Genomic DNA, 12782 nt, shown 5'->3' with positions numbered 1-12782 from the left:
TAGAAAACCACTTCCCAAATTATACTAATAGAAGATTTACAGAGTAATGCTGCCTATGGCTGATTACATGTCTCCATCTATGTGCAGAGTGTTTGTTTAAACAAAAAACCAACCACAACAATATAAAGCGATTTGGCACCACTGCAGAGTGATTTAAGCATTTGTGCATACACCTAGTGCCATTCAAACACTGCAAGCCACAGAGCACATATTCAGAGTGAGGAAAAGTTCTTTGTCTTCTTTCCCCTGTAAAGGAGACAGAACAAGGGAAAAAAAAAAAGGAAGTATTTTACAGAGTTCCCTCTGAAATTTTTCAAGGTGGGAAAAATCTATATGCATCCACAGTATAATGATCCTCTGATTTATAACACAAATCATATCAGAGATTCTCTGGCCTTCAGACAGAGCAGCAAATGGGGTAGTAAAACTCACAACTGAAGTCAAGGGAAAGCAAAACTAACATCATGAAATGGGTGAACTTTTAGGTTCAGAAATCACAAGGCATAAAATATACTCCAAAACTTTCAGATCCTGTTCCTGTTTTTGGCACACCCAGTGTATGGATTCTTGGGGATGCTTTGAACAGATCTCACTGTCACTTAGCTTTGTTACCATTATACAATCTGATCTTAAGAGAATGGTGGAGAAAATATAGTATCTTTGGTCCATATACTAAAGTCCAACTCTCCATATTAAAAAAAAGACTGAAGCCTGACTGTCTGCATGTTTTATAAATTCCTTTTCTTTAGAACTTTTTCAGTCCACTTAATATAGGGAAATAAATTATTTCAGTTTCCTATAGGATCCATTTAAAAATACTGAATGGTTAATTTATTTAGCTTTACCTTTAAGGTTAATTAATAAATTGTATACATGAAACTAACTACAGAATTAGACTATTACTCAGAGTATAGCTATAGAATTAAATTAGACTTTTTATCCACATTTGCGAAGATTGTTTGATAAATATTCATATAGATATTCCCTTGATATTCATAAATTTTAATTTTAAGTAACTGAGAGCTGTATTTTCTCAGGATGATTGAGTATGCAGTTTTAGAAAAGAGAGAAAAAAATCTACTCTTTTTTGCACTGTTCACAGCTAAGTTTTCAGGGAACGTGAATCATTTAATAAGCTTATTTGATATTGAGAGAGAACGATAGCTCTTGAGCATTTACTTCAGGCACTAAGTCAGATGCTGTGATGAGCTATATCTTCAAAGTGTGCATGAAGTCTTTCTCCTTTAATCTGTGGAGAAAGCCTGAGACTTCTGAAAGCCATCCTATTGATCTGATCAAGGAATTGCTGAGACTGGCGCAAAGGAAATGATATGAATATATATGGAGCAGAAGTATATAAGGGTATAAAAAATTGACCTTTCTCAGTAGTTTCCCTATTCTTTTATTTCTTTTAGCCACAGGTTATTACATATGGGTTAAGTAAGTAAAGAATAGGGAGACAGGAGAGAGCTACTGGCTGTGTATGAATCTTAGAAGTTGGATTTTTTGAGGACTGCAAAAAAATTGAGACAGGTGCTCACTTTCACATAAGTAAAGCATCTGCTTAAACAACAGTGTACAGGTTTGGGGCAGGAAAGACTGGTGGTCTATACCTGAGTGTGAAACAGAGAGGATGAGAACCAGGAACCACAGTCATGAATGAAAAGGACACAGGGCAGAAGGCAGAACTTGAAACTGCTCTGACCACCATGCCTGCTATCCAAGAACAACAGTGGGACCAACTATGCACCACAGTACGAGAAAAGTATTAATTCTGCCTATGAGGACTGGTTTCTCACCTGGACTATTCCCTGAATCGTACCTTGACAATGTTTGAGTAGGTACCAAGAATTAACTACTGTGGACAACTGTGGGACAGTTCTAAAGCCTGCATTGGGTCCTTTTTGATTTATATTTATAGACACAGTCATAAACCTCAGATCATAGCCTGAAATGAAAAGATGATGGGCACTGACTCTATTTGAGGCTGTTTGAGAAGAAATGGAAACTGGCAACAAAAGTCTATGTAGCAAAACTCTGTAATAAAATATAAGAAAATATTGTTAGCTAAATATTGCTTACTTTGGTGTGTAAATTACTAGTTATTCATAAGCTATGTGTAATTCTGAAGAGAATAATAAAAATATTACATGCGTTAAAGAGGAGTTGTGTTTTTATATTTATTAAGAACATATTTCATTGCAAAACCACACAAGTTACACTTTATTTTTTCCTTGTGAAAATTTGTTCTTTACAAAAAAATAACATGCATAATTATGTTAATCACTACAGAGATATTTACACATGAACTTTAACAACTTCAAGGAGTGATTCCTGTTCACCTTCTTAAAAATAGCAAGTGCAATTCACACAGTGGCTTAAAGGCTGTACCCTTAAATTTTCCTTTGTGAAAACATGGAGTACTCCAGAAAAACTTGATGGAAACAAGGGAAAAATCCAAATGGCTATTTGGGGCCATTCTACAAAATTTGTATTTTTATTTGTCTGACAGATCCAATTTTCTTTCATATTAGGAGAAAATGTTGAAATATTAGCAGCTGAATTTTTGTTAACTACAAATACAGCTTTAAAATTCACAATACTGTGCTTTAGCACTACACAGCCTTAGAACAAGAAATAATTTCATTAGAAATTAATTCTGAGTATATGTGTATAAATTTACTACAATATTTGTTTCCTGACTGAAAATGTTTAGACATTTTCTTCACAAGTTAATATCAATGCCGTGGCTTTTTTCTTGTTTTGTTTTCTTTAATATATTTGAAGAAAAAACAAAACAAAAACAAAAAAAACACTTCTCAAATGTTTAAAGAAATTCAGTCTCTTGGTATATTTTAGGCCAGTATGAAATTTATAATATATGAGTGAGAGGATCTTGGATTCTGCATTGAAGATACACATCACTAATTCTGATATAAAAAAGATAAGCAGACTAGGTAGATGCTATTTGGATAAGTAAACAAATCATATAATGTGGAGAAGTTTCTAGAAAGCATAAACAGGATTTACACTTTAGAAGATCTAAAAGTCTTACCTTGGGAAAAGGTGAATCAACACAAAATAATAGACAGAAACCCAGCTTGCTCATTTTCTAGAATTTCCAAAGCTCAGCATGTGTCCCATTTCTCATGTCTTACAGCTAGAGTAGGGGTACACATTCTGAAAGCTCCTTTGGTCACTAAAAGTTCTTATTGTCTCTAGCCAGGACTGGAAAATTTTAATATATAGTCCATATGACTGCAGGATTATTTGATATTTTGGTAAAATTTCATGGATATGAACATGGAATGGAAGATTGAAGCTGGAACAATAAAGTATGCAAAGACAGGAGGCAATGGACACTTTTAAAATAATTTTCTCCCATATGGCATCCTAGACTGTCTGTGAAGGCAGAAATCAGACTTTGTTCTCTGCCAATGTTTATAGAACTTATGTAAGCAGCTCAGTATGAAGTTTTAAATGAAAGGTTAATTAGTATACTGGATCAGATTACTCATTGGATTACCAGTGTCACAGCAGCTCTTTTTTAAGTAGAGAGGTAACAGGCTGTTAGTTAAAAGTTGATTTATGCATGGAAACATGGTTTACACCTCTTCATTTCTTCATATAATATCACTGCTAGCTTCATGCACCAAAAAGACATCTACTTGTTTCTATTTTATTCCTTGTAAGACCTTGGTCTCATGCTTATTCAGAAGTAAATGTGCTAAAGTACAGTTAGGAATCTTCGGTTTTTCCTGTTAAAAAGACATGTTAAAGAAACATGTCAGCCTCATTTCTCTTGCTATTCACTTTTCTGTTGTGGACAAGTAGTCCCTTTTAACAATCGGTTCTCAAATATCTGTTTTAATAATTCCTCAACCTGTTTTTGCTTGTTTCGGGATATTTTAATCATGCATCTCTGAACCTTTCTGTGTTTCTCAGGTTTTATTTACTGACAAAAAAAGTGCTTGTCTTTCCTTTAGATGACATGAATCGTTCAAGCCTAAGCTAGTCATTAGGCTGTCTTTACAGCCAGTGGTAGAACTTCCAGAAGGCAACCCATATCCTTATTTTAAATGCCTGAGATGCTATGAGTTGCTCTCCTGAGCAGTATTTTCCTTTGATTTGAAAGGAAGCTTAGGGTGACTTTGTCAAACTTTGTGATGGCTAAAGGACGTAAAATTAATCCAAACAGTATAAGTTCAATTCAAAAGAGTTCATTAATTAATTCTCATCAATATCATGCAAGACCTGTAAGCTTGATTTTTGACAAGAGAGTGTCCTTCAACCAATTTTTCGTTACTAGTCTAAACAGAGATTTATTTGAAAACACAGGGAAGATAATTCCTTACAAAGGAATCCTAATCTGCCACAGAAATACGTATGTCTTAATACTAATCCCTATTTCCAGTTCCACATTCCATCTATACCTTTAAAGACAGTTATGCCTGTGGCACTCCAATCTTCCAGTCTAGAAATTTTAATTTTAAGTTAAAGGATGAATAATTCTTGTTAGCAGTACATCTACCTTTTAGTACTTATCTTCAAATCTCTTAATGGTTTAATGTGACAGTACAGTGATGATAAATCAGCCAAAGCCCTAAGACAGAGCTGCTCAGGCCTTTACTTCTCAAAAAAAATTTCAAAAGGTTATTAAAAGCCAAGATTATTTCCTTAATCTAAAATCAGGAACTCAACTTTCAAAACAGATAAAACTGAAAGCAATTAGTTAACAGAAAACGGTAACATGGTTTAAAAGATTTTTTTCCCCCACTACATGTTGTATCCTTGCAGGTGGGTCTGTGCTTTCAGTGAATGAAGGGGCTCTGAGTGGTAGAAAAGCTTCTGTTTGTTCACACTATCATTTTGCTGTGCCTGCTCAGCTGGTCTGGAGGAGGAGGAGGAGGTGGAGGAAGAAGAAGAAAAGTAGCAGGATGAGGAAGGAGGCTCCTACCTCCTCTCAAAGGCTTTTATATCACCTAATCATTTCTTAAAGGAACATAATACAGAAGTGAGCACACAAATAAAACAAATACCATCTGTCCCATCCATGCATGATCACAGCAAATTGTTGCTTTTGCATTAGTTAAGTTTTTCATGGCATATTCTCCATCCTTAAGAGAAGAGCTATGAGGACCTAGGCTTTGCTTTAATGGAAATGCACTGGATTTGACTGAGCTGCCTAAATAACCTAGTAAAGTACAGAGATTGGATCATCTGGATTTGAAACCAGTCTTTGATGTTTTGTTCAGAAGCAATGAAAAATTTGAGTTAAAAGCCATAACATTGAAAAGTTTGACAGAGGCATGGCAACTGTTTCTATGTATCTTAGGTATTTTCAAACATATTATAATGTGGCTTCTGATAGCCTACAATATAGTTCAGGTAATTTTCTTCAGTTCCCAATTGTCATGAATTGAGAAAGTGCAACGGACAGTCATTGCAGAGTGTCTTTTGTGTTGTAACTTTTTTAAGACACTGCTACTTATTTCTGTGTCTTGAAAGGAAGAGAAAACAAAATCCCCTCTGTGGAAGATCTCAGGAGATTAGCATATTTGTAAAACACAATTAGATGTTCAAATTGTATATGTACCACTATTCAATTAGAAATATCATTCAATTAGAAATGAACTTGTAAACTGAAATTAGTAGAAGGAAACCATCCCTGGAAACATTCAGGATCAGACTGGATGGGGCTCTGAGCAACCTGAGTGACTAGAAAATGTCTCTTCCAACCCCAACCATGATTCTTTTGTATGAACTATTCTATTTGTTATGCTTAAAGATGAATATAGATAAAAGTCGGGTTTCCTTTATGTACAATATCTGCTTTCTGCATTAAATGTGTTTGTTGACTTAAAAATATTGTTATAGATAAGACCTCACATATTTTCAACTCTCATTAGTACAGAATAATTAATGCTAAGACAAGTCAACAACTACATAGTTTATTCTTCTCAGTTGAAATCAACATAAATGTTTGCTAAATTCCAAGTACATAAGCAGTCAGACAGTTACACCAACCCCCTGAGGACAACCACATTAAAACTGAATAATTCCAGATACATGCCTTCCTTTTTAGGGAATATAAGAAATTACTCCTTGCTGATAAGAACCTTCTGTCCCCATCTCAGCATGTCACCTGAGCTCAAGTATTCTGGTCAATGATTTCACAGCAGTGACTGTCCTTTTTTGATGGTTGACCAAGCATAGGGAGGATAAATTTATGCCAACATGTTGAGGCACAGAGCTAAGTAGTCAGATTAAACCTATAACTTCATTTTAATTTTCTCAGTTTTCTGTAGTCCTTTGATGGTTTTATAGATAAGAACAGACTTACTCCTGAGTGCCTAAAAATATCTTATATGTGGGAAGACAAAGATAATCAAAAGAAAGACTGTTAAGATTCTGCAGTTATCTAAACCAGCCAGTGCACAGCACAGTTTCTGATTCAGTTGGAGAGTTGCTGTTTCCCATGCGAAGCCATGAATATGTAGAGACACAGATTATTTGAATGCATCTGCTTAAAACATTCTCTGGTTTGTACTTTTTTCCACATTTTTCAGAGGACAAAAATATTAGAATGCACTACAATGTGCCAAGCAGCATGGGCTGTGCTCTTTAAATAAGCTAATTCTTTATTTTGTCAGAAAAATGCCACAGAAAAAACATTTAAGAAAAAATCCTTTTCTTTATAAATTTGTGCAGGGTCTAGCATAACAAAGGACTGCGAAATGGAAGAAGCTCTAAGTGGTACTGCAGCGCAAAGAGTAAACAACAAAAATAATGGACTGGTTGAAATCCTACCAAAATGTTTTAAACATTTTAAGACTGTGAGCATTCTTTTTGGTAAGTTCTTTGACATGCCTCCAGTACAAGGTTGTGCCTTATGGGCGCTAGAGCTTACATTCCTGTCACTCTATAATATAAACTGAAGAGTAATAATAAATATTTATTATTGCACAGCAAGTTAAATTTTCAATACGGACAATCCAACATTTTCTATGCTTTATTCTGCCAACTAAGTTCAAAATGACCATATTTTCTAACTAATTCTAATGACTTGCTGAAGAACTGACTGACATATATAGGCTGTAAGATGCTAACTTAAAATCTGAAAAAATGTATTGACATTAGAGGTTTTGCTATCAGACACATATTTTTAATTAATTCATTACATAAAACTTCCTAATACTTTCCTGGCACTACAAAAGTGTAGCTATAGAAAATTAAATGAATAATGAAGGTACCAAACAAAGACAAAATGATTGGAGAATAGCTTTTCAAACTATTTATTGTTGTTGGATTTTTTATTAAAATACTGTAATATTGCAGAAGCGCTTATAACTACTAGTAAATGAAATTCAGTTGCTAAGCATTTTCATATTTGATGTTTGTTATTATATGACTATATTGCCTGGCAACTCTCCAGTATCTTAAGAAAGTTAGAAAATAGATAGAAAAACTAATGTAAGAAAGTTTTCATAGATAGAAAAACTAATGTAATAAAGTTTAGGCTTAAATTATTTTGGAACTAATAGGGGTTTTTTTCAAAATATTGCTTATCTATTGGTCTATGCTGATTATTGTCACAGGATAACGTGCAAAGACTGATCTTTGGGAGAATGGCATATTAAAAGATTTAATGTCAACAAAATAAACATTTCTCAAACTATTAACTATATAAATGTTAGCTTAATTAGCCCAGTTTTATAAATTTGAAACACTGTATATCCTGGAAACACTCTAACATATACCTACATTTCATAGTATTCTGATGAGTATTTTCCCAATTTTGATTCAAAAACTTTGCATTTAGATCTTGAGGTATAATTACAAAGTCCAATGTGTAAGGCATTCTGTGTGCGCTAAACCAGAGAGGAGATAACCAAACAACAGAGATAATCTGGAGGAGGAGTAGCAGCCTAACCTGGATTGTGATAGAAGCAGAAACTCTATAGTACATACTTGCAATTTATGATTTTCAATAGGTCATAAATTTGATTGAAGAAATTTCTATTTCTTACCTACATTTCCAGTCATTAGGTATGAATTCTGAAAGTCCATCATCCCCATTCCAACAATGTGTATAAAATCTTCAATCACCTGCATTAACTCCACTGAGCCTGGATATATCTAACAAAGGAAGATCAGACAAGATATAAACTAAAATATTGAAATGTCTAGAGCAGCAAATTCAAATAAAATCTAAATGCCATCAAATGAAATGTGAGACGTAACAGTCGCACTGCTCTTCCCATGTTTCAATACAGAACACTTTCTGTTTCTGTAAACACACCATTTTGTTATTAAATCCTCATGTAAACAGACAGTACTTCCCAGAAAATTGTATGAAATCAACTTTGCATTGAAACGGTGGAATGTTTGTTCTAAGTCATTGCACTTATCAAAAAACTTACTGGCCATTATTTTCATTAATGGTTAAAGCATTTCTTATTACAGAATAATTCTAACTAAAATATTCTTCCTTCCTCTGGAAGATATTGTCAAGATATTGTCAATAACTTCAGAACTATTGATAGAAACAGCTGAATGCAATTCTTACCATGACCAATCCAGCATGATAACCTTTGTTGCTGTAATCAAATGTAAGCAAAGTAAGTTTTTACTGGTAGTACTATTTTCATTGATGATGTGGAGTAGTAGAATCATAGAATAGCTGAAGTTGGAAGGGGCCATTGGAAATCATCTAGTTCAACCCTCTGTGTAGAGCAAGGTAAGCTCTAGCAAGTTGCCCAGAACCACACCCAGTAGAATTTTTAACATCTCCCAGGACGAAGACCCCAGATTCTGTCTGTATAACATGTTCTAACATTCAATCACTCTCACAGCCAAACAGTCTCACACATAAATGGCACTTTCTATATTTTAATTTATGCCTCTTGTTTTTCATTCTGCCACTGCAAGCCATTGAGCTGTCTTCCTTACTTCCCCTCCCCTTCAGAAAGGTTTAATATTGCCAGGATTCCTACTTTTCCAAGCAAAATAGTGTTAGGTCTTTCAGCATCTCCTTGCATATCAGATATTCTAATCCTCTAAAGATCTTCCTGGTTCTTTGCTGGGCTCTTTCCATTGTGCTCACATCTTGTACTAGGGAGCCCAGAACTGGACACAGTAAATTAAAATAAATTGCAGTAGTCTTGGCATTGCTAATGTAGCCTCTCAATCTGGCTTTCAAACATTTCCATATTAGCATATTTCCAAGAAATATAATTTATTTTCAAAGCTGTAAGCTACTATGATCACAAACCCAATATTTTTTTATATTCAACAATAATGATTCATTAGCAAAACAGCATGAAAGATCAAAGCAGTTATTAATAAGCTTAAAAGTTCTGTTCCTATCACATATATAAAAATACCCTTTTTGGTTTTTATGGCCTGTTATGAACAAGATGATTTTCAGTAATACAGTGCTTTGTAGTAGAACAACAATGGATGACCTGTTTATGCTGCTTTTTTCTTCATATCAGTGAGATGTCCACTTTTGACTTTATGAGCAATATTCAACGCATTCTTTCCACTACTGGGACTACAGACTAAAAATGCCTATAGAGACTATAAATCACAGCACTCTGCACTCCATCTTTATGTTGTTTTTCCTGTCTAGATCTATAGCTGCTTGGTTCAGAGAATTTCACAATGTGCTTTGCTTTCTACATGGATCTTTTTATAAAACATAAGGCAGCAATACTGTTTCGAAGAAGAATTTGTTGCGACATTTATGATCCTAACAGGCTGCAAATATTGCTTCAGGTGAAGGAGACTTAACTTCCATTTTCCTAATGATGAGGTACTGAGCTAGCAAGTGTGGTTTTTGCATCCATCTTATTCATAGCACATACACTCACAGATTATGTACTAATGAAAAATTTCAGTGAAAAGAGTTTTTAAACACTAGTTCTTCCATACAAGTTTTTAAAGTAATAACTTCAGCAGAAACAGTTGAGCAGTCAGTCTTATAGAGGTACTCTGCATTTTTATCTATTTGAAGTACTGGTTAATCAATAGGATGCCAGCAGATTGTGAATGAAGAATATGCAGAATAGCTCCTGTGTTTTGAAACACCGGTATAAACTTATGACTGTGGACTTGAAGTGGCTTCCTGTGTGCAATGCTTTGCATCAGCTCTTAAAAAAACAGGCAAGTGTTAAAATGAGTGCTGCTTATCTGAATGCTATATAACCTGTAATTAATGGTATCAACTGTTGGCATTTAATCTGGAAAAAAAGATGTGCTGAAGCACTGCAGCTGTACACTTGATTGAAAATCAGCAATTTGCTGACAGTGACTAAGACTTTCTTACCAGTAAAGAATACAGAAAACAGGCTAAAAGATCTATGCTAATGGTAGTTGTGGAGTTTAAGAAAGCTATGCAAGCTGGTAAAAAGGTTGGTAAGACTGCACCTAGGTTTGCAGTGTTTTATTACAGAAAATTCATCTAAGTGGTTGAACCAGAAACAGAATCACCTTTAGTCCATAGTGTTTATACTGTGTTATATTCACAGCACATAATGACTTGCACACATTCTTTTCAAGTTCAATTCCTGCCTTGATTTTGACATAAAACCTGAAAAAATCTTCCTACAGGATGTAGTAATTTCAAATTATATTTTTTTCTGTTTTAAAATCCAATTCTTTTAAACCCTAAATTTTCAGTGTTTTATGCAAAATATGATAGGACATAGTATTTTGTATATGATATTTTTGCTTTCAATAGTGCAATAAAAAAGAGCCTTAGGAGTAATTAAGGGTTTTACTCATCTTTCCTAGCTGGTAGGAAGAGCTACTCCCCAAAACGTCTTTGACACTGCTTGTGTAACTGCACAAGAACAGTAATAATACCAGTAGTACTTTTTTGGGGGGGAGCATATCTCAGAAATCTAAGATTTAGTGAATTCCCCAGCTTTGTCACCAGGAGCTATGGCCCCACTGCTCCTGTGTACCACTCATCTTGGTGCTTTTTTGGGTTCCTGCCTGCCTAGCAGTGCTGTACTCAGATCTGTGAGACAATGAATTAATTACCAGGAAGAGAGAAAGAGCTGTGGAAAAGTAGAAATAACTTGTCCCCTCTGTTTTTCAACACCACTTCTTCTACCAGCAGCATTGAAATGAGGGAACTGGAGATTTGTTGTTCCCTCTTTTACACCCACATTCTCAGAATTTCCTCTTAGGTGGTGTCATCTCCTGAACTTTGTGGGACAGACGGTAGACAAGGCATGGGTAAGCAGGCAAGGTGTAGGTAGAAGAAGACAATGCTGGTAATACAAGAGTGGTATCTTGTCTGTTCATTAGTAAGGCTAAAATAATTACTTAATATTAGTTCTCTTATCTTGGTGCTCTTTATGGAAACTGCCCGCATGGGTTTGATTTTGCTGCTTCCATCTACCAGCATTAAGGCAAATCACATACTTTGTCTATTTTTGTAGCTGGCTTTTACACAGAGGAACAGAAAAAATAGCAAAATTAAAGTATGATTCCCAGCTGAATTGCACTGGGTCAGCTGTCATACATCTACTGCAATGTTGGAATTGGTAGTGAAAAGTCCTGATCTTCCCTTTCTTAGTGATATTCTGAACATGAACTTACAAGAATGACCATGAATAGCTTCAAAGATTTTTGAACAGCTAGTGATTTAATAAGAACCATATGAAAAGTGAACAAATTTTAAGTATCTATATGACACAGTCAAAATTACCACATAAGAGTAGACCAAAGATCTATGTAATTTTCTTGTCTTTGATAGTGGCAAAAAGCAATTGTCTAAGGAAGAGTATAGAGGGGCATGCACATAGTGATACTTCTTTTGAAATTCTTGCCCACCTTTTAGCAGTTTTTTTGCCAAAGACTTGCTTAAGCAAAACCAGTATTTTTTCTTTCATAAATTCACCTATTTACTTTTTCAACTTGTGTACTCTCAGTGGCAAGAAGTTCTGTGAGCTACCTCTCTGTAGAAAAAGTATATGCTAGTATTCAGTCTGAATCTGCCACTATTTAATGTCCTTTAGTTATTCAACAAGAAGCACAAGTGAATAGATTAAAAATCCCTGCATCACATTCTCCAAACCACTCCTGATTTAAAAATCTCCTATTGCACGTAAGTGCTCTTGACTATTTTCCATACTGAAATATCTTGCTCTGTTTAAGCATTCTTCATACAGAAATGTTTCCCTGGCTTTGACCACCAACATGATTTTTCCTCTGTACATAATTATGTCAACCCCCATTGTCACTGTTATTTGTATCTGAATAAATTTGACAGCATTATGGTCATGCTACTGAACACAAATATTAATGTTTTCTTATAATTTCCTGGTATAAGGATGTAGGAAATTCTCATACCCAAGCAAAAAATGGTTTTTATTTGAATTTTAAACTCTTTTATTATAAAATAATGTTTTTGCTAGATTTTCCTATTTTATAAAGTGCTATCATCATATCTAACCTAGTCCAGAAATTTGTCAGTCCTGAGAATTACAACTGTTCTCATAAATAAAACCTTTTAAAAAAGGTCTTCTGTTTACATTTTTGTAAGTTGCTGATGGTGTTATATGAGTTCTTTGGGTGAGTTCTCATGTGTTGTGTTTAACAAAAGCAGCATTGCAGATAGCCTTTAATAGCATTTTTGAATTTTTGTATGTACTTCACTACAACATCCAAAGCACAGATATAGTGAATAATCCTATGGAATGTAATAAGCCCCTGTTTATTAAGAGAAGCATTTTAAATTCTTAAGATAATTTTAATCTAAGGAATTA

The 12782-nt window shown here is 34.5% G+C and overlaps 1 protein-coding gene across 8 annotated transcripts in view; it reads right to left on the bottom strand.

Annotated features, from left to right (window-relative positions):
• Positions 1 to 12782, bottom strand: part of ADGRB3 (adhesion G protein-coupled receptor B3) — a 478263-nt gene that overhangs the window by 230972 nt on the left and 234509 nt on the right. For all 8 annotated transcript variants that reach the window (XM_071548514.1, XM_071548520.1, XM_071548521.1 and 5 more), the window contains one exon: positions 8031 to 8139. In XM_071548514.1, coding sequence (XP_071404615.1) covers positions 8031 to 8139 — 109 coding nt within the window. The remainder of the gene's footprint in view (positions 1 to 8030; positions 8140 to 12782) is intronic.

Source organism: Pithys albifrons, chromosome 2 (genome assembly GCF_047495875.1).
Source record: "Pithys albifrons albifrons isolate INPA30051 chromosome 2, PitAlb_v1, whole genome shotgun sequence".
NCBI lineage: Eukaryota > Metazoa > Chordata > Aves > Passeriformes > Thamnophilidae > Pithys > Pithys albifrons.
Note: the sequence above shows the minus strand (reverse complement) of the source record. Positions and strands in the feature narration are given on the sequence as shown.